A 22,652-nucleotide genomic window follows, 5' to 3' on the forward strand; every position below is an offset into this window, starting at 1 on the left:
TTCCATAATTATCCAATTTAGAGTTCTTGTACCTTCCACTAAAGCATCTGGAACTAGCCAGTGTTGCAGACAGGATCTTGGATGGAACGGGCCACTGGACAGAACCAGCCTGCATGTTCCTGTATTCCAGGCTCTCAGATCCATGCCTGGTCCTGTGGCCAGCATAATATCCCAGTTCTGGGAGCAAACCCAGCCCTCCTGCCTTCCACAGTTAGAAAAGAACCCAGGAGTCCTAGCTCCCAGACCTATGCTTAGTGAACTTCTACTTGTTCTCCTTTAGCATGGATGGATATCAGCTTCTGGTGGTTGCGGGTATCTTTTTATGCGCCGGGCAGTAGTGCAGGGGGGGAGAGGAGCACTCTGGTGCGGGTCTTCTGAAGAACGAGCCGGCAGTCCGCTTCGCCCAGGCTGAAATCCGCTCCGTGTTTCCCAGCAGGGGAGCTTCCTTTTGTGGCGGAAGGTTGGGCTCGGCTCCGCGGGATCCGCTGCGGATTTTCCGTGCGGCAGCGGCCTCAGCCTTGCTGAGTTGCAAGCGTCCGGGGCCTGCCTGCTCCTCCTTTGTGAAGGGGGGAGGCTCCAGTCCGGGCCGGGCTCCGCTCCGGGTTTGGCAGGCCGCCGCGGCGCTGGGTAAAATGGCAGTGCTGAGCCTCGTGTCGGAGTGAGCAGGACTCGGCGGACGAGAGTCGGGAGCTGCTGCTCGGCTCGCCTAGTCCGGCCCCGCCGCCGCACCGCCCGGCTCCAGGGACGGGGTCCGCTCGCCCGCCGTACCCCCCTCCCTCTTGCCTCTCCCACGCCGGGAGCCCCGTCCCGGGTTCCCCCCCACCCCCTCCTCCTCCTCTCCCCCCGATCCCTCCTCCCCTTTCTCCGCCGGCTGCAACCGAGGAGGCACAGCGGGGCCAGGCCCCGGGGAGCCCAGCCCAGCGGAGCCCTCCCCGCCTCGCCAGCCAGGCCGGGGGGAATGAGCCCCCGCTGCCCTGAAGAGCCCGCCGCCGCCTGAGCGGGGAGCAGCAGAGCAGCGAGGCCTCCCGCCGGCCGGCCAGGCAGGGGAGCAGCTCGGGGGCAGGGGTCCGGGGAGGGTGGCTAGGTGGGGAGGGGGGATCATGGCTGCTCAGGTCGCCCCCGCCGCCGCCAGCAGCCTGGGCGCCCCGGCTCCAGCCGAGCTGAAGAAAGCGGAGGCGCAGCAGCGGGATTGTCCCCCGGAGGAGGCGGGGGGCGAGGCGGTGGCGGAGCGCGGCGGCGAGAAGCAGGCGGAGAGCGAGGCCCCCCCGGGGAAGGAGCTGCAGGACGGGGCCGAGAGCAACGGAGGGGACGCCGGGGCCGAGCCCGACCTGAAGAGCTCGAACGGGAACGCGGGCCCCAGGCCCGCCGCTGCCGCCGCCACCCTGAACAATAACCTCCCGGAGCCGCCCGGCGGCGGCGGCAGCAGCGACGGGGTGGGGGCGCCGCAGCCGCCGCCGCCGCAGCAGCAGCCTCCCCCTTCCCACCCGGCCGCCTTGGCCCCGCCAGCCTACGGCTTCGGGCCGCCCTACGGCCGGGGAGCCCAGGCGGCTGCCGTCGCTGCCGCCGCCGCGGCTGCCTTCCACCAACATGGCGGACAACAAAGCACTGGCATGGCAGCGCTGCAGAGCGGGGGCCTGGAGCAGCCCTACCCGGGGCCGGCGGGGGCCCCCCCGGGGCCGCCCCCTCCCCAGAACTCGCATGGCGGCGCCGAGCACGGCTTCCCCAACCACCAGTACAACTCCTACTACACGGCGGCGGCGGCCGGGCGCAGCGCCGGCGCCTACCCGCCTCCCCCCCAGGCCTACGCCCTGAGCTCCCCCCGGGGCAGCGCGCAGAGCCCCGCGCAAGCGGCCGCCGGGGCCAAATCCCCCGCCGCCTTCCAGCAGCAGCAGCAGCGCTTCGGAGCCATGGGGCCCTCGGCCGCCGGCGGGGCAGCAGGAGGAGGGGGCGCCACCCCGCAGCCCACCGCGACCCCCACCCTCAACCAGCTGCTTACCTCCCCCAGCTCAGCCCGCGGCTACCAGGGCTACCCCGGGGGCGACTACAGCAGCGGGCCCCAGGACGGGGGAGCCGCCGCCAAGGGCCCGGCCGCGGACATGGCCTCCCAGTACGGCGGGGGCAATAGCCAGGCCTGGGCCACGGCCGCAGGAGGGGGCCAACAAAGGAGCCACCATGCGCCCATGAGCCCCGGGAGCAGCAGCGCTGGCGGGGGACAGCCGCTCGCTAGGACCCAGCAGGTGAGCGCTTGGCATGGGGGGGATGTGTGTGGGGGCAGGGGCGGGCCCGTGTGTGGGTGGGGGGGCAGGGGCTGGGGTTAGGGGCAGGGGCTGGGCGCACGTGGGGTGGCTGTGGGGGCCGGGGACAATGGGGGCAAGGGCAGGAGAGGGGTACCCATGAGGGGCAGGGATGGGGGCACGTGGGGCGATGGAGGGGGGTAACGGGGTGGGCGAATTTCCGACGGGTTCCCTCCCCCACTTGGACCCACACTGCTGGGGAGCTGCCATTGTCTGTGTCTTTCTCTCTCTAAAATGGCTGCCTCTCTGCCTTCTCTTCCTCCCCTTCCAGCCTTTGTGCGAGGCTTCCAGAGCGGTGCCTTCTCCTTCCCACTCCCCTTGCCTGCCGTGGGGGCTCTAGGGGGGAGCTGGAGGGAGCCCCTGGGTGGAGGAAGGGCCTGGCACTATGGTGCGTGTGTGCCTGGGGTGGAGGTGGGTAGTTGAGCTCCTCGTTGTTGGGCATGGGAAGGGGTGCGATCAGTAGAGGTAGTGGGAGCTCTGCAGAGCAGCACTTACACATTTGCCCCCATTACGCTCTTCCTCCCTCTTCTTGCTCCAAGCGAGGGGGCCTTTGCACTTCCCTGGGGGTAGGAAGGTGGGAAGTGACCTGTTTTGGGCAGCTGCAGCTTGCCCAGGTTAGCTGTGGCCATTTTCCTGAGCAGTCTCTTGGTTAGCCCAGTGGCTTGGGCCTCTCCTTGGAAGTGCTGGTAAACAGTTCAGTGATTGGAGTAGTAAGTGCAGATTGCTTTGGTTTGGGATTTGAATTATGGAGGTAAAATCCTTCTGTCAAAGCCAGGAGACAGTTGGTCTTAGGTTGACATCCTATCTGTGATCTGATTGGCTCCCCATCTCCTGCTCTTGGCCATTTATAATTGCCTCTGATGTAATGGTACAACAATCCTGATGAGCTCATAAACTTTTACACTCTGCTTTTCTGCCATCCATAACCCAAACCACCACTGCCACTATCTGCCTTTTTATTCCACAGCTGAAATTGGCTGTGACCTTGAGGAAGTTCAGTAGCAATACTGTATCAGCAGGAGCAGAGTTCCAGACAGGCTGCCCTTGTTGCATTGTGCCTGAAACAAAAGAGAAGGGGAATGGCATTTTGTTTGTACCTTGGATTTTATTTTGCTTGTTATGTTTTATACAGCCTGGAATAGATTCAGTGTTGTCGGAACAGTAGCAGGGGTTCTCTGTACAATGGGCGTGCTGTTTGTTTTGGTTATGTGACTTTCCCATTGGTATAAAGGATTTCTTTGATGGAATCTAAGGATGCATTTATTCCTGACTAATTTTGACCCATTTCAGAATTGAAATTGGCTGGGTCTGTTATCAGATAGTAAATGTGGGGCTTTTATGGGGTATGTTAGAAACCTTTTAAAAAGCATTTGTAGCTGCAGCAGTAGAAATGGTGAATTATCGATTAACACTTTTTTTTTTATATTGAGTTTTCTCAGTACAGGCCTGGCCTAACTCCTTACCTATGCTTCAAGACTTATTTTTTTTAATCACTATATTAATTTTACTTAAGTTCAGAAGGAACAATTGTTTGTTTATTATAGTGACATTAAACATCAAATGCCTGGAACTGTTGGGCCTGACTATATTGTAAATTCCTACTTTTTGGAGAGAAGTGGGAGCAGGATAAAAGAGTCTGTAAATGAATATTTTTGTTAATTTGCTGGAAATGTAACTAATGCCAGCAATACAAATGTGCTCTTGCACTTTCAGCTACATGCAAGTCAGACATTTTGGACATTGGGACAGTGATGCTAACATTCTGTTCATATCTGTTCTTAATCAGAGTTTGCAGATAATCTGTTATGCTGTGTTTACATGTCTTAGATCTGAATGTGTAATGGCCTTGTTCAGGACTGACAGACTTCTCTCTGCTCATACCCTGCCTGTTTTCAGGCTCTGCTCTGGGTCAGAGACATTTGATACTCTGGAGTGTGACATACAGCTACAGAGTTTTCCCTTCTTGCTCAATCCTTCTCTTCTGTGGCTCTGAAAACTTAGTGTAAGTTTTGTTCCTTGCTAACTGATAGTGATGTCTGCTTCAGCTTAGCTGTGTTCTTTCTGTTAGATTGAAATAGTGTGTTTTCTAGTAGAGTGGCTGTTATCACTGCTGTGGTCACCGCGTTGTCCACATGCAACTTGAAAAAAGAAAAGGAGTACTTGTGACACCTTAGAGACTAACAACATGAAAGCTTATGCTCAAATAAATTTGTTAGTCTCTAAGGTGCCACAAGTCCTCCTTTTCTTTTTGCGAATACAGAATAACACGGCTGCTACTCTGGAACACATGCAACTTGTATTCAGGGTAAACATTTGAGTTCCTGGGCAATACAACCCTATGTATTTGCAAGAAAGTTGCACAAGTGTGTCATGTAAACTGGTGCCCTACTGAGGGATTTTATATCTTGTAAAAAAAAAAAAAAAAAAAAAAATCAACCTGGATAAGATGGGCACTAAAAAAACAGCCCAAGATTAAACTCTATTTGTTTGAAACCGATTTTTACTCCAGTGCATAGACCTATTTGGATTATGGATAGCATGGCTGTGATTCTGTGATAGAAACTTTCAAAAATCGTTTAGTTTAAAAAAACAACCCCACCCCCAGTGTATCCTGGAGGTCTGGTCTGGTTATAATTTATACTCCAGGCATTCAGTTTAGTATGTGTGAGCCTTCTAGTCCTATCAACTCAAATTATTAGTGAGTGTATGTTTGGTGTTTTGGGAATGAAAGTGACTTTTAGACAGCACAAATGGCCTCTATAAAAAGTTCTATGTGCCAAGGATGATCAGACATAAATGTACACAATCCTTCTTCATGTTGTGAAAACGCTGTTGCCTGGCACTGTGGAACCAGTTCCCCCTGCGTCTTCTCTGTTGCCCACAAGAAGTAGGTTTAATAATAATACCCCAAAACTATGTTATAACCTCCTTGCAGTGTATCCTGTTCTGTTTCTTAGATCGGACTAAACTAAGTGCTTTCAGTCTCATTATTGTCTTGTACAGTGGTGAGCCAATGGGTGCTGATCAAATAACCTTACCTGAGAAATTTCAGAAGGATAGATTGGGGCGGGGGGAAGGAACAATTCCTCCCTCTCTCCGCCCCTCCCCCCCCCCCCCCCCCCCGAGTACCTCTACTTCCAGATTAAGGGAAGGGAGTTTGGGAGAAAGTGTTTAGTTAGTTTTTCCTTTATATAGTCATCCAGAAGGGAAAAATGTTTAGGTTTCTGGGGGGGGGTGGGGAGAGAGGCAGGCAGGCACTAAGGAAGAAAGAGTATAAATATCATTGATTCTCTAAGCTCAGGATGAATGATGTGGAGGTACAGACCTTTTTACCCATCTCTTGCTTTAGGAGTTACTTCACTGTTTTAATGTAAAACCTTGATTTGAAAGACTCTTTCCTGTAAGAGGTTAAAAGTAGCTGCTCACTTGTGCACAGCAATATGTAACCCTCTCAACACTAAAGACTTTTGCAGATAGGTCACCTATAAGAATGCACAGCCGATCCGGGGAGTTGTGAATACTGGGATGTTCTCTATCTGTATGGAGCGGGACAGATGCAGGGACTTTGTTTGTTCTTATGACCATTTTAGTCTGGAAATACAGAGTTGGATTGAGATTAGAAGACTTGTTTTACAGAATAAGTGAATCTAGAAGATCCTGGAGGTCTATGGGAATGACAAGCAGGAAGTCTGGGCCATCTCACATACAGGGCTTCTAGAGCTCTTAGTAAAATGAAAAGATAAACACTCACCTTTTTTTCCTGTAGCATATAGCTGGTTTTGGTAGTGGACTATGACTTTGTCCAGTCTCATTAGTAGTAAAATTATAAAGAAAAAAGGGTGGGGTCAGGGAGCAGAACGATCCTCAAGAAAACTGCCTGCAAGAAGAGACTTTCCGCTAATGAGTAGATAGGTGGGTATTTGTCTTGATACAATGCTAACTACAGTAAAAGGCATATCCTGTAATGGGAGATGTCTTTGGGTTGCATTAAACATTCACATGTTGAATAACCTCCCTATAGGTGTACTGTCATCCAGAGACCTTTATTACATGTTCAGGGAACTTGGTTTAAAAACAATAACGTGCTAATAACAAAAAAGAATCTCTAGGCCCAGTTGTTGACTTTAAATCTCAACTTTAGTAGCAACTGAAGCATGAACATGTTGTTAAAAACATGGTTTTCAAAATAAATTGGCAGCACAGAGCCATTTAGTGCCAGTGAGCTGTGATATCTTGGAATCTGAAATTGAGCCCTGGCTCCTGTTCACTTTTATCTTAGGGTTTTTTCTTGCTTAGTATTGCATTGTTGGCAGCTCTTGCATTGCCCGTAAGGTCTAGTAAACATTAGTTCTCTACAACAAAAGAGAGGTGGTATTCTTTTGTGATGTGGGCCTTGCCTGTGAATGACTTTCAGACCTTGTCTCTACTAGAAAAGTACACTGGTTTCATTAAATTGATTTTTAAAATTGACTTCGTTAAATTGGTGTAAGCCCCTAATGTAAAACTTCTTAAAATGGTGCAAGCCCCTAATGTAGACACACCTAAGGTTCAACCAGTTTAGCTAGATTAACTTTTAAATTGATTTTAGTTAAACTGGTCTAGTGTAGATGAGGCCTTGGCCTCGCCATTCTGTTTAAATATTTTGTGCAAGTGGTTTTAGGAGGCTGGTGTTTCAGGATACAACCTGTGCTTTGGGAGGCCCCAGTGAAGTAATGGCATCTACCAGGGCAGCATAATCTAGTGGATAGGACACCCAAATGGGAGTCAGAATTGGGGTCAGGTTTTGTTCCCTGCTCTTTCACTGACTCACGGTGTATAACCTTGGACAAGTCGCATAATCGCTCTGCCTTAGTCACTTAGCTGATGTGGGTTTAATAATGCTTGCCCACCTTAATAAAATATGCTGAGGTCTACAAATGAAGGACATTGCATAAGTGCTTATTTTTTACTCTGCATGGGGGTAGTGAGATCACCTTTTTGTGTATGGTAACTCCTATTGTGCTATTATTATTGCCAAGATACTAACAGAATGTGCCCTCTGGAGTTTGGGATGGGGGGTGGAGTGGGGACAGGTGCAGGGGTCTCTTTATTAACTTCCTTTTTTTTAAACGGAATCTTCGGCAGACGGTTTCCTATCACTGTCGGTCTCGTTCCGTTGTCATTCCACTTAACTTGTTAAAACACTAGGCTATAATGCTAGTACGGTGATGGTTTTTTCAATAGTACACTAGAAAAATATGTACCAGATCTCTCTCCCATCATGGTAGGAGGTCATAGGGATGTGGGAAGAATGTTTTTTTCTTTTTTTTTTTTAAACGAGTATTTTCGAATATCACTTTTTTTTTATCATGAAGATACTAAGCTTCCAAATTTGTTAGTCTCTAAGGTGCCACAAGTCCTCCTTTTCTTTTTGCGGAAACAGACTAACACGGCTGCTACTCTGAAACCTAAGCTTTGGGCTGATATAGCACCTTTCATCTGAGGATAATATTAGTAAATATCTACTGACCTTCCAGGGGTATTAAACATGCACGCCTTGCAACAAACAACCCAGCAGCTTTTCTTCAAAACAAATGAAAACTTAAAAGGGAGCATAAAATAACACAGACCCCCATGCTGTCTTGGTGTTACAACCCCTACTGCTTCCCCACCAGTGTCCTTGCTATTGTGCTCAAAGGGACACCAACTTGGAAATTCCCTTTCCACCTGAAAAATCTGTACCTGCTGATCTCACAGGTAACCCCTACAATCACTATAATTGGAACACTACAGGAGAAAAGGTACTCTTTCCTTCCCCGTTCGTTTAATTGGTACCTTTGATGGCACTTTGTATACGGGCAGTTTATTGACGTGCTCGGTTGCATTTGCTGTCACATGCACTGCTTTGGGGAGAAGTTCACCTGCATGTCATTACTTGGGTCCTGCAAGAGTGTTTCTAAGTAGTCACAGTAGTAAAGCTAAAACTGAAGGGGCAGGCATGTGCAAAGTGAAGAAGGACAGGAGGGGTGGGCCTGACAGTATTGCTGCTAGACCCACCCATGTCCCCTCCTGTAAAGACCCTTGTAAACATCAGCAGGGGAGTACAATAGCTTTTCCTTACCCCACCCCTTGTATGTTTTTTAAACCAGGAACTTAAAAATCAGCACATGCTCTTTAAAAGGTGCTATGTCAAACTTAAATTTGTTGAAATTGGTCAATTAGAAAAAACAGTTCATTGTAAACTTTTTGGGGCAGCCTCTTATGTATAAAGGGGAAATGCACGTGGATTGAGAAAAATGTACCAGTCACTTGCTCGCCAGAGTCCTAAACCTACCAGCTAGAGGTGAATGTGAAAGATGGGAGGGTGGAAGTTATTGTTCCCTGTTGATATTTGGGGAAGATGAGTGGAACTGACACAGGTCTTGTCAGTTTTTTTACTATCCACCTGCCTGGATGACAGTAGAGAAATTGACAGTGTCCTTTTTTAGTTGCTTGCCCTTATTGACTTGGGCAAGCTGAGCAGCTGCAAAGAGATTGGAGCTGTTTTCTGCAGGCTCAGTAAGACTTCCGCTGACCTTCCAAACACGAACTGAATGTAATCTTTACAATATTATGTTTATAAACTTAAACTTTTTTTTTAAAGCTGAAATTCTGTCAAAGTTGGTAGTCTGGGCAGTCCGCTACTTCCTAGGGAAAGCTTGCCACTGGAGCACAGATCTTTCTGTTCCAGTCTTGCACTCTGGTGGTGGTAACCCTTTTACAGAAGGGGGAAGCTGAGGCACAGAGGTTAAGTGACTCGCCAAGGTGATGCAGCAAGTCTGTAACAGAGCTGAGAATAGAAGCTAGGTCTTCTGACTCCCAGACCTATCCCTTAATCACCAGGCCATTGGTCCATTTAATAGAGGATTATTTTTTTTTGTATAATGCATTTTAAAAAACCACCCACCGCTTTTTATGGTGCTCTGTGTCTAAAGAAACACAGTGCCCAAACCAGCTGTAGGAGGTTTGAAGAATGACATAGTAGCTTTGGTAACGGCTGGAACAGGAACAGCCGCTTCTTTCAGGGTTGATCTCGTGTGCATACTTTTCTTGTTCCTGTAGTGATCTAACCATGTGGTGTAAATTTGCAATAGGGATCGGGGAGGAGTTCATATTTCTTCCTCTTCTCTATACACCTGCGCTCCCAGTTCTTGTCATAGCTCAGCAGTGAGGAAGAGGCATTTGCAAGTTTGGCACTGGTTGTTTTTCTTTCTGGAGTGCCTCTGAGCATTGTGTAAACACTTGCTGAGCTGTCAATATGTGCACGTGAGGTTTCTGTAGTGAAATGTATAAGATGCTGTGTAATGGTAGCTTTTATTACGGTTCCCTATGTCAGTTCTTGTACAAATAATTCCTTGCTTTAGATACTCCAGAGTAAAATGATATTGAAGCTGGCGTTCCGGTGCCATCTCCTTTTTGTGGGGAGGGGAGATGAATAACAAGGTGATTTTCACCCTTTCCTTCCCCTGCCTCCCCATTCCTAGTGGGAGGGTGACTTTTTTTGTTGTTAAACTATCGTAAGAAACCAGTGTTTGTAAAAGGGGTTATGATGGAGGAACAGGGGTTTTCCAGTTTCATATCCAGTAACCAGTATGCTGATCTTCCCATAACATAACTATTGGGATTGGAATAGTCTCAAAGACCAGAAAGGATGTTTCCAGTCGGGTCTCCAAAAGTTGCTAGCTTTAACTATTGGCAACTCTGGTTGTTCTGGACTGGTATAAACTGTGAGTGTGTCTATATATGCAGTGATGCAGCGCTTAGTGAAGACGCTACCTACGCCAACAGCAGAGCTTCTCCTGTTAGCATAGATATGCCACCTCCCCGAGAGGCAGTACCTTTGTCAATGGGAGAAGCCCTCCCATCAACACAGCGCTGTCTACGCTGTGGGTTAGGTCGGTATGACTGCCTTGCTTAGGGGCTTGGAAAATCCACAGCCTTAAGAGACATTGTTATAAGTTGGTCGTGTTAGACCAAGCCTCTGAATTGCAAGTTAGAACTAAGGCAGTGTATCATACAGAACTTAAAATGTTCCCTGTTGGCTTTCCTAACATTTCAGTTGTAAAAGAATCTGGTGACTTCGTAGCTGGCCTTTGGAATTTGACAAGAAGAGACCTGTGGCCAGAGAAGTGCCTTTTCTTTGTTCTGTGAAATTCCATATGGGTTTGACTGTGGAAAACCTGAAAATCTCCACTTCCCATGTGATGTCAACACAACTTTGGTAGCCTGCCAAAAGAATTGCATATGAATGTCTAAAAAGCTGGACCCAGGGCGCTGCTTACCCCACCTTCACGTATGCACTGGGAGAGCTGGGGGAAGAGGGGAGCTCCCTGAGCTCCTAGCTGACCTTTTTTTTTTTCCTCTCCCCCTCCTTGCCACGGAGGAGGGGAATTAGGATCACCTGACTCCCAACTGTCAACTCATTCCTCTAGGCCACGCTGCCTCAGTGCAGAGGTGCTGAGTGTCCACCGCTCCTGTTGACTTTAGTTGCAGTTAAGTGCTTAGAACTTCTGCATGTAAGGCCCTGGGTGCCTCCTCCCAGAAATGAGGCCTATACAACTAGTGCCCTCTGCCAAAATTTTGGTTTAGTGACTTATTTGGCATCTCGTAGGAAGAATGTTGCAAAGGCAAATACAGAAGAGAATTCCTCTGGGGTGTGGCATTCCACCTGTCTTAACCATAAGACCATTCTTCTTTCTTCCTGTAGTCTTCTGCCTCATTTGTTATACACCTTCTATCTCTTGCAACAAATAAGGCAGGGCACCTACACACAGCCTAATCTAGATCACAACCTTGACTCATCCCAGGCACTGAATGAGGCAGCGGTCCTGTGGGAAGAAATAATAATAAGTACACATGTGGGGGCAAAACTTAGGTTGCACATGCAACCTAACTTGAGCGTGTAACTTTCACATACGTTTTTAATGTGTTAAATACATTGCTGAGAGTTTAGGATCACCTCACCAGTACTAGAGTGAGTAGATAACAATGGAGCTGAAATTCAGTCCCTGGGACAGATCTCCGTCCTGCCCTGGAACAATGGTCATAGATGCAGGTTTGATTTCCAGCTTCTAGAGCCAGTGGGAGCATTCAGTAGCATCCACTTTGTTTTTAAAGGAAGTCCTATCTAATCCGTCCTGCTTAGGTCTGGTCTAAACTGTTGTATTTACTGATATAATGTTTAGGTTAGAGGTATTATTTTTATACAGATATAATTAATGGTTCAACCCTGGTGTATATATGTATACAGCCAGTTCATCTGTCCGTGTTAAGGGGTTGTATTGCTTTAACTTTGATCGCGTTCTAGATGGATAGTTATAGCAGTACAAAAACCTGTGTGCATACAAGCCCTTATGTGCACGTATCCACAGACCAGCTCCAGCACCTTCTTCCAAGGCAAATAGCCTGCCTCCCAAAGAAGGGCAGCAGCACAGAAGAGACGTTGTGTATCCCACTTGGTTCTCAAAGGCAAGCATGACGGAGGGATGGCTGGGCCAAATTTGAGTGGTGGTGTGTTGCTGTGCACCAAGTCACAATGCCTCTCGCATTTGCAACAACTAACTTGCTGTGTGTGTGTGAAGCTGCTGTTTCCACAACAAAATCAGAGCCCGCAAGTTTTGGGTTTTTTTAACAGCCTTAATCATTGGGTTTCTTACCAGGACATGGAAGATTCCTTGGTAACATTCTTTTTTAGTTTTGGGATTGGAGGAATGATCCTGACCTCTGTGGTGATGTGAATATTTAGAACCATCTCTTCAGTTACCATAAAACATAGAAATTGCCTCAGTTTGTGCATAGACTAAAGTAGCCTGTGTTTCCTTGTTTGTGGGCTCTGAATTCTGCTGCAGAGCTTGGGAGAGCCAGGTTCATGTGATTATAAGGGAGGATGGAGCTCCCCATCTGGGAGAAAAGAACTGTGTCTGTCGTCCTTATGTCCTGCTGAATATTACTGAAACAGTCTAAAATCTGACATTGGACTTGGGTTTCTCTCTTCAGGCTAATACTGAGGGCTTGTCCCCACTTACCAGGGGATTGACATGCGGCAATCAATCCACCAGGGGGTCGATATAGCAGGTCTACTGAAGACCCACTAAATTGACTGCCGATTGCTCTCCTGTCGACTCCGGTACTCCACCGGAATGAGAAGCATAAAGTTGACGGGAGAGTTTCTCCTGTCATCCCAGCGCGATGTGGACACCGCAATAAGTCAACCTAAGTATGTTGACTCCAACTACATTATTCATGTAGCTGGAGTTCCGTAAATTAGGTCGACTTAGCCCTGTAGTGTAGACCTGCCCTGAGAATAGCAGTATCTGAACATTAAAATAGAACTAGGGCTGCTTGCTTCTATCACATCTTCTAGTGAGAGGAGGAAATGAATCCTATAGTCTTTCCCAAAGGAGGAAGTGACTTTCTGGTACGATGCCCCCTGTTGGTGGGTGCACAGCTCTATGGGTGGCTGCATAGATCTCTTTTGGTCCTTTGAGGAGAACCTGCCAGTTAACAAATTGTGAACAGTGTCTTTTTCTCTTTTAAATTAATGCTCACTTGGGGTTCTGCTGAAGGAACTTGACTACTCTTGTTGTAACATCTGAACTTGTTCCAGGATCTCAGGACTGAACAGGCTTATGCTGCATACACACTGTTCTCTTGCTGCGTGGGATCCTTCCTGTGCTCAGGTTTCATGTCTTGCTCTCCATAACTATCAAGCACTGGATTTAAAGTCCAAACGACTATATGGGACTATGCACCCTGTACAGATTTAGAAGGAGTATCTGGTATTTATTAACTTGGTGTAAATAATTAAACTCTCTAGTAGCAAGCTAGCTAGGTCTTCCTCAAATGTGCTAACCATGGAATAGTTTGAAGAAGAGCACTTTCCTTCTTCAGAAGAAATATTTAAATGGCTGAATTGCTGAAAGGAGTTGTGATTTTTATATTTATTTTTTTAACTTGGGTACTGTTATCAAATGTGCGTAAGGCCCTGCATTTGAGGCTGGTGTGCTAGCTAGGCCGGCACATCCGTAGATGCCCATAGACTTGCAGAAATGGCCTTTCTATAGTGCTTTAACTGTGGTTGGCTGCATGTGTTGTGACAAAGTGGTTTTTGAAGTACCCAAACTATACAATGTGGATTGGTGGCTTTATTTTATTTATTTATTTATTTATTTATTTATTTTGTCCATTCAACTATTGTTCCAAATAGGATTGGTGATTCTTGTACCCATTCATAACCCTTGGAAAAAGGCCCAGGCCTATTAATTATGCATGTGTAATAGATACAGCCAGCTATTGTAACTTACGACTGTATGGGATGGGAACTTATCTTGGGTACTTGTATGTCCCACCCATTACGGTAGTATCTGAGCACCACACAATCTGTCATGTGTTTGTCCTCCTCACCCCTGTGAGGTATGGAAATCCTATGGCCTCCACTTTACAGATAGGGAACTGAGGCATATAGAGTGTAAGGGACTTGATCAGGATCACACAAAGTCTGTGGCAGAGCAGGGATTTGAGGCCAGATCTCCCAAATCCTAACCAGTAGCCATCTGTCCTCTCTAGGAATGGGATTACACCTTGATAGTATGCCAGTCTGGGTTTTAGGAAGTTACTGTTTCACAGAATATGCCAGTCTTTTTCCTTCATGCTCCTATTCTAATTGTGTATGGCACTTACGAGGAAAGGCCTTAGTTTTCCTGGAATGGGATGTGTTTGCAATGCATAAAAACATTAAACATCTCCAGTTGATTGATGGCTGCAGCACACTAAACCTGGGTGTATTGATGATACATTTTGGTTAGGTACAGTAGCAATGTAATAAGAGTATTCATTTGTTTAGAAGGCACTCCTGCAATTAATGTGCTGGAGGAAGGAAAAACTAGTAAAACGCTTGATCTAAGATGGTCTTCCAATAGTCAGGGATAAGCAAATGGAAATGGTTGCAGTAGACCCATCCTGGATTACCCACTTGTCTATACTCTAAAGATATTCCCAAAATATCTCTGAAAACCCTGCCTCTTAGTTCTTGTGATGGGTTGGAGACCTGTCCTTTCCGCTCAAAGGTGGCTTTACTGCTCCTCACTGAAGGAAGAACTTCTGCTGAAAAACCATATGCACATTGGGTGTGGGAGTTCTTAAAATCAAGGGAAGTAATATTACTGCCTTATAAAATATACTTGAGCAGATGGGGGATCCTATTCAGCCCTCCAACTACCCACATCAGCCCTTAACACTCATCTTCTCCCAATTCCCTGATTCTGAAGTAGAGCACAAAACGTTGTCCTAATGCAACTTTCAGGGAAGGAAAGGGAAGAAAACTTGATTCTAATAAGACACATCAGACAGGGTACCAGGAAATCTGATACGCAAAAGGTTACCTTAGTGGCTTATTGATGGGAGGAGCAACTTTTAGCCGCGCATTGTTTTTCAGGAGAGCTGTAGCATTCTGGCTGGTGCACAAATATCAGGGTTAGCTTTGCATCTGCTGAGTATGCTGCACATAGCACTTACCTGGTAAGAGTTGCTACGGTTGAAAAGGTGTAATAGTCATGTCTGCCTTCCCTTTTCCATTTGCTGCCTTATGATTTCTTGTTATACCTGTTCCTGAAACCAGTGAAGAGTTTGCAGCGTTGGCTGTTCCTCCTCTCCCCCTGGCATTGGCACACTAATTAATTTCAGCATCGGCTCGCCAGCAGCCAGCTCATGCTCACTCTCCTTTTTAACTTGTTAAACAATTTGCAGTGTTGCAAACTTTGCTTTAAAAGCAGTTCATTTAATGCCTGAGCTGATGTGAGGATAGACGCTCACAGCCAGAAGGAAAGACCAAGAAGACTAAAGGAAACTCATCACAATTTAGGCTTCAGGATTGCTGTAAGCTGGCATTTAAAGCTTATGAAAAGTACAAATCTAGTTTGTATTTGTGACCTACCCTAGGATGTGTGTGTCTATAGGATTGGGATTTACCTAAGGCTTGTCAAGAGTAACATATTGGAATCCGTATTGGTGTTGGTTTTAAGGCTGTACTGGAGTGTCCTTACTACTCTCTGACAGCAAAGGCTTGGCTGCAGCTCTCGTGCGCACAGTGTCTTTCCTCCCCCAGCCGCCTCTTTTCTCACTAGTGCAGACACGAGTGCAGCTCCCGGCTTTTTGATGCAAACAGGTCACCTAGTTATAAATGCTGGAAAGTAGTTATTTGTTACAAAGACCTCAAGCTTCATCACTGGTAAACTTCCTCACTTGCCCACAGCAGTTGGTAATATTTTTTTTGATTCTAAGGAGGTGAAATTAGTGGTGTTCCCAACTAGAGTGGCAGAAGGCTTTTGGTGTGGGCTTTCTTGAGTCCAAAGCTATTGCTCGCTTCTTGATCGTGAGGCTAGTTGCTTTTGCTTCCTCTTCATGTTAAGAAGGCAGAATTCATGTTGTCCTGACCCTTGTCAGAACCACTTTTTGTACACTAGCTGGCAGCCAGACTTGAGGAGTAGTATGTGGCAGGTAATCTCCTTTGGATCTGTCTGCACCACACTGATACCCCATTGCAAACTAGCAGGAGCAGCGTCCACTGCCTTGACCTTAGTCCACCATTGAACTTTGAGAGTGACCAGCAGAACTTGAATTCAAGGACTTTAGGGATAAATCTCTCGGGGGTGTGTGTGTGTGTTTGGTACTATTCATTGGATTAATTTAAGTTGGTGAGGGAGGAAAAACACACAGGCTCGGTTTACTTCCAAGGGCCAGCTTTCATATGCTGTGTTAGCCTTCCTCCATGTTTGGTCATGCACAGTTGAAAATTAAACTTGTCTGATATTTACTGGGATCTTTTGCTGTGGAGAAAGTTCTGCTTCCAAGGAGATTCCAAAATGTGGTTCTGCAGAAACTACAGGTCCCACCCAGCATCTAGTGCTCCATCGTTATTAAATGAGGCAGCTACTCTGGACATGATGGAGCATTGGATGCTGGAATGAGGTAGCCTCCAACAGCTGTACTTCTAGAGCAGATTAATGTGTTGCATTCTCCTCTATTTTGCAGTACTTTGCACTTCTGTAAGAATCCCTGGGATCTTGTAACTTTAAAATTATAAATTAAACCTCACAACACCCTAGCAGGTCAGTATTATGCCAGCCTTGTAAATGTTAATGACAGTTCACCAGCCCAGACACTGTCTATTCCCCCACCCTTGATCTTAATGATTTAAAATAAAGACAAAACACAACAAAAATGTCCGTCCCCTCTCCCCCAACCTAAAGACCTCACTTGCAAATTCCTACCCACCCGGAAAATGTTTTCTTAATTTACAAGGGTGTAGTGTTTCTGTTTCTCAGATGAAGAAACTGAGATATAGGAGTTAAGGTGAAGCAGCAGAGGTCATACACGAAGTCTGGAACAGCCAGGAACTGGGTCTCCTGACTGAGTTCTGTGCTTTAACCATAGATCATTCTTTCCTTCCTTGCAAACTGGTAGTGGCCCTCAGTCTCCTAGCAAACTGACAATGAAGCACTCTTCTTAATAAAGTTTGAGTGTTTTGTTTCATAACTGTGGAGTGGAAGAGGATGAAATTCAGGGGTGCTGTTTTCTTTCATTATCTCCTCTGACCCCCACCACTAGATACTCTTTCTGGTTTATACATGTATGTGGAGCCAACCTGATTTGCCTTAATAAGTGTATGCTTACCATTAATTTCATTCTCTCATTGATTTTGGGTCTGTTTGATGTGTACCTTACTTTGCAACCATGCCTACTGCAGAAAAAGATCTCTACAGAAAGAAAAGGTGACTTATCTGAGAATCTGACAGATATTGGACCCTGCCATGTTTCCATGTGTAAAGGGCTCCTTCTGAATTAATAAAACAAACTTTGCTTTGGAAAGTGAATCCTGAAGAGTCCTCTGTTGCAGGGCCTTCCCTCAGGCCTAATGTTTTAGACCACAGATTGAACGCCAGCACTGTTTGGTAGCTGAGGATGTCCTGCTGTGTCTGGAGTCTGTATTGCTCATTTGGGAGGAAGAGCAGGGCTTTAGGGAACCAGATGGTTAATGGTGACTGAAAGTTCATTGCTGGCTACAGGTGTCTGAATAGACTTATTAGTCAGCTTTGAAACTGTTTTGAAGTTTTAATGATGATTACTGAGAATACTGTCTTGTGGATTATCTGCATGGCTCGGACTGCTCAGCTGTTCTAAATTGCATCGCTGAGTAGCGCTGGTATCTAGAAGATAGTCTTTTCAGTTTCAGGATAGCTGTTTTCCCCTTGTCTGTGGCTTGGTTTTATTTTATTTATTTTCCCCCCTGACTTGTTTCTGGGAGCTATTTTTATGGCTTGTTACTGGACCTGATCAACATGTGCACTTTTACCTCTTCTAGTATGTAAGTGGGTCTGCTACCAAAATGTCACAATAAGAAATGATAATGCCAAGGACATGACCAGCCTCAAGTTCATTCCTGTGGTGGGAATAGGGTGTTGGTGAAATGTGGAGCCTGCTTTACCATCTACAAAGGAAGGTTTTTTTTTTCTTTTCCCCTTTTCTTTTTCCCATCTTGAGAAGAGAAGTACCTTGGCAGACTTTCTATGATGTGTTTCTTGGGAGCTTCTCCCACTCAGCTTGAGAGGTTCATGGATGCAGACTTCTTGGTGGACTTGAACGGTGTTGCTTGGCTGAGGTTTCTGAAAAAAGTCCACAGGAGGCTTTTGGAGGCTTGGGAGGGCAGCCTGTGTGTAGGGTGACTGGCGTTCTGGAGGGGAGGGTGGGGAGCTAGTCATCTATATGGGTATGTGATGGGTTTGACAGGAAATAATTTGCACAAGCCACTCCAGTGCAGACAGATGTTGGCTGAGGTGATTGTATAGTGAAGTGGCAGTTACTATCTAAATACCAATAGTTTGACTTACTTTACACCCATACCTATAAAGAGAATGTGATAATGGGTTGACTGGTGATCATTGTTGTTCCATAAAGCATTTTGCTGAGCTCCTGCATTGACTGAGCATCTAAATTTATGTACCAAAGTTGGCATCTACCCTTGCCATGTCAACATCCTATAACTACTTTTAAATTTCTCATGTTTTGTGCTGTAAACCACCCTATATCTGTTTCTAGATAAGAGAGAGGGAGGTGGCAAAAGGAACCCACCTGTTGGTCAGCCAGTTCATGTCATTGGGCATGGTATGGGTCAGACATGCACAGCACACGTCACTTTATCCTCTGTAGCAGGCATTGTTGAGCACTACAACTAGTCTTTAGTTTCTGATTTTTCTCCCTAGTCGTCAAACTGGAATTCTGTTGGGCAGGATGATCGGATCACCTTCTACTGTTTTGAAACTTCTTAGATTTAAACCTTGTTATACTGGCTCACTAGCAAAACTTAATGAAGGCGCAAAAATAAATAAAACGTAATTGCTTTTGTTGCCTGCATGGGGGGGGGGCGCCATGGTTCTGCTTGTTCAACACCTTCAGACAAGGGTATTTGTCTGTGTAACAAAGTGCTAAATTAGCCAGAGAAAGGTGCTTTTACCTCTACTGGTTGTGCCTCATGCTGCTTGTGTGTTTTTTTGCAAGAAGCATGGTAGACGCCCAGATTCACACAACTAGTATTAGCAAGGCTGGGCCTGTCTGGCATCTTTACAAGCACTAACTTAGCTTTCAAACAAGGAAGTGCCCTTCTCACTCTCCTCTCCTGAACCGATAGAATAGATGCACTGTAAATCTTTTTTGCTAGATCTTTTGCAACAACTTATTTTAATAATATAAGACTATTTCCTGGTAGACCAATCTCTGTCCATCTATGTGTAAATGCTGTAGGTTACAGAAAACTAAAACATACAGCATATCTAAATACGACAGTCATTCAGATAGTATGGTGATTTGGGCGGTGGGAGGAAACTATATAAATGTCTACTAACCTGGAGTGATAAATACAATGGTCATCTGTCATAGAGAATGACTTGCAGAACAGGGAAACTTATAGTCTTGATAAGTAGGATTCTGTGGCTTTGGTAGAGGGAGTTTAAAAGGCACAGGCCAGAGAGAGGAGAGGTGATTTGGAAAAATTCTGGCTTCTGACAAAGTGCATCTGTTGCTGGGAATTTCCCGGTATCTCTGGCGTCTGAGATTAGCTACTCCAGTTTTTGATGAGACCAGGGTCCTCTTGGTAAGCCTGCATGTGGTATGGCATCCCTCTTTGCAGATGTAACACATCTTGCCTTAACTACTGTTGTGAATTAACTTTTCAGTGTCCATCTTTGGTACCTGCAGAACATCAAAAAGACTCTTGTGCTACCTTCTAATATTCATATTTCTGGCGCATTTTGCGAAAGCTGGGTCTTTTGTGTGCTCTGAACAGACTAGCTTCAGAAGAGGACTTTGAAGGTCCATTCAGTGGACATTTATTTGGTCTTTGGCACCATTTTAAACAGGATTTTTTTTTTGTTTTGCTCGCATTTGCTCTTGTGTGAGAAACATCTCTACAAAAACTGTACTTGGCCATTCATTGTGATTGTTTGAATTAGGGCTTTTCCTTTGTAAGTGCAGCTTCTGCTTACCTCTTCCCACGAGGCTGTTCTTCTATAATGGTCTGTTCTGCAAACAGAAACCCTGCCCAAACTAGCTGAAACTGTGGCAGAGTAGGAGCAGCAGTGTTTAGTATGGCTCTTCTGGGGCGTGTGGACGGTCCTCTTGCTGAGAATAGTGTTGCACCGTAATATCCTGGGTTAACAGGACTGTTCGCATGTAAAACATGGGAGGTGATTGTCCTGCTCTACTCGGCACTGGTGAGGCCTCATCTGGAGTACTGTGTCCAGTACTGGGCACCATGCTTTAGACAAGATGTGGATAAATTGGAGAGTCCAGAGGAGAGCAGCAAAAATTATAAAACATTTTGAAAACTTGGCCTATGAGGAAAGGTTTAAAAAAACAAAGAACAAAACCAACCAACCAACCAACCAAACATCCCAGGCATGTTTAGTCTGGAGAAAGACAGTCAGTGTGGGGGAGGGGCCTGATACCTCTTCAAATATGTTAAAGGCTGCTGTAAAGAGGATGGTGATCAATTGTTCTCCATGTCCACTGAAGGTAGGACAGGAAGTAATCTGCAGCAAGGGAGATCAAGGTTAAATATTGAAAAGTTTTTCCTAACTATGCGGGTAGGGGAAGCACTGGAATAGGCTTCCAAGAGAGGTTTTTAAAAATTCCTGTCATTGGAGGTTTTTAAGAACAGGTTAGACAAACACCTGTCAGGGATGGTCTAGGAGTACTTGGTCCTGCCTCATGAGGTCCCTTCCAGCTCTCTGGAAAGTGGAGGAGATAGTTCATGATCAGTGCTCATTCTGATCAGAAAGGGAACTTGCTAGTCCAGCTTTCCTGACCAGAGTGGACTAGTATCTTTCTGAGTGTTGATATATTTGAAATGTCTCCTCCCCCTCCTTTTTCCCCCTCATTGTAAAAGTCCTAATTCTAAATTTGCGGGAGCTCTGAATGACTTTTGGTAGAAGCAGGAGAGGAGAACACCTTAGGAAGTGCCTTTTTTCTTCATGTGATTCCTTTTAAAGGGATTCTGTAATTCTGATATTCTTTTGAAACATACATATTGGCGGAGAAGTGGGTTTTTACCAGACTTCAGTTACCTGAAACTTCATCTTTGAAAGGACAAGCTTGTAAAGAAAAAAGTAAAAACTGATGAATTATGACACAGTAAACTGGCCCGTCAGAAAGTTCTAAAAGGTAGTGAGTTCAGACCGGGATATTGACCTTAATACAGACAGCTCCACCTTAAATAGATTAGAGGAAAGTGCTTCTGACTAGAAGTTGAGCTCTGTTTACTATTGAATGAGAATATTAATAAGTTCTGTGCTCTGGCTTTTTAGCCTGCACTTGTCAGACTAATTGTGAAAGAGCTAAAGTTTGTTTACACATTGTGGGGAAAGTTTCAGAAATACCATTTGGTGGAGCCATGAAAATGGTTGTACAGATGATGCCAAATAAGTACTTTCATTCCATTTCCATGCTTTTTTGTTTTGTTTGGTTTTAAACTGAAAGTCTAGTTCTCTAAACCATAATGTCTTTGGTCCTGCTGAATGCTAACTCTCATTGTTTTCTGTATCATAATCCCGGCTTGCGCCGCCTCCCGCAAGATGTGCTTTGGTTCCAGCCACTTCTGTGGCATTACCTTAGTTATATAAGGCAAGGTAGGAAATACCCCCTGCTTCCTTGGGGCAGGTCCTCAGCTGGCACAAACTGTCATAGCTCCATTGGCTTCAATGGATCTATGACAGTTTATGCCAGCTGAGGAGCTGCCCCTTGTGTTTCAAGCCCTGTTAATGAGCATGTATGTAGCTATGATAACCCCCACCCAGTATGTAATAGGACAGGGAGTGTTTGAGAGCTTCCAGTGACTGTCTTGTTATGGGTCACTGACCCCTGTAAGGTATTGATCTCAGTACGTTTGTTTTTCTTTCTTTTTTTTTTTTTTTAATTTAAAGTACTGTAGAGCCTGGGCTTGCTGGGTATGGCTTGATGCTTCATCCTTATGGTCCATATGGGATTTTGTGGTGAGGGTTCGACATGCTGGCCTTTACGGGTCCAGCCAGGTTTCGGAGATTCCAAGGGAGCATTGGTACGGATGGCTCTTGGTAGTATAGTTTATGAAACTGGAGCCAGCACTCAAAGTTCTTATTCACTGCAGCCTCTTCGCTTAAATTAGGACTTGCTTGTATTTGAGACAACTTGAATGCTCAGTTGACATACCCTATTGTAGATATTGAGCTGGGTCCAGACTCCTTATTGATGGCTTGGATTCAAGAGCAAAGTTCTCTTTACATTCTGAATTGCCAGCTATCAAAGACATGTGTATTGGTCCATTTCTCTTACTTGCGGTCATGGGACTGCAGTGCCCGCACATGGGGTGGGAAGTACTGGAAAATAGATGAGTAAAGCTGCTCATTCTGTCTCCTCTTCCTTTCAACAAACTAGGGTAGGTGTTTTCACTTTCAGATAGCTGATGCTTCTGTCACTGGTTCAGTACTTTATTTGAACAACTTGTGGCCTTGAGTAGAGGCAAGGTATTTAAAGTTATGGGGAGCATGGCTCATCTTACACTCTTGTTTAAATAGTTAAACCTGATCGCTAGATAAAACCCCCTCTGTAGAAATGAAGAAGCTGGTTGACAGGCTTCCTAGTGGAGAGGTGTAGTCTCCTTGTTACTCTCCAATATTAATTCAGCACTGATGGAGTGAATATCGGACAGCCAGCTTTCTAGTTTCTCCAGTAACTGAGGCTGGTTATGCCTTTGTGCCTGGGTAGTATAAGACGTGCAACACAGAGGAAAAGAGGACAATCTCCTGAGCAGAAATC

General features: G+C 46.0%; 1 protein-coding gene across 1 annotated transcript in view; it reads left to right on the forward strand.

Moving 5' to 3' along the window:
* The first annotated feature begins 1,069 nt into the window (after positions 1–1,069).
* The window catches only part of ARID1A (AT-rich interaction domain 1A), a 78,292-nt gene continuing 56,709 nt past the window's right edge, over positions 1,070–22,652 (forward strand). Inside the window, exon 1 of the mRNA XM_048825782.2 lies at positions 1,070–2,237. Coding sequence (XP_048681739.2) covers positions 1,101–2,237 — 1,137 coding nt within the window. The 5' untranslated portion in view covers positions 1,070–1,100. The remainder of the gene's footprint in view (positions 2,238–22,652) is intronic.

The sequence above is a fragment of the Caretta caretta genome, chromosome 19, assembly GCF_965140235.1.
Source record: "Caretta caretta isolate rCarCar2 chromosome 19, rCarCar1.hap1, whole genome shotgun sequence".
NCBI classification, from domain to species: domain Eukaryota; kingdom Metazoa; phylum Chordata; order Testudines; family Cheloniidae; genus Caretta; species Caretta caretta.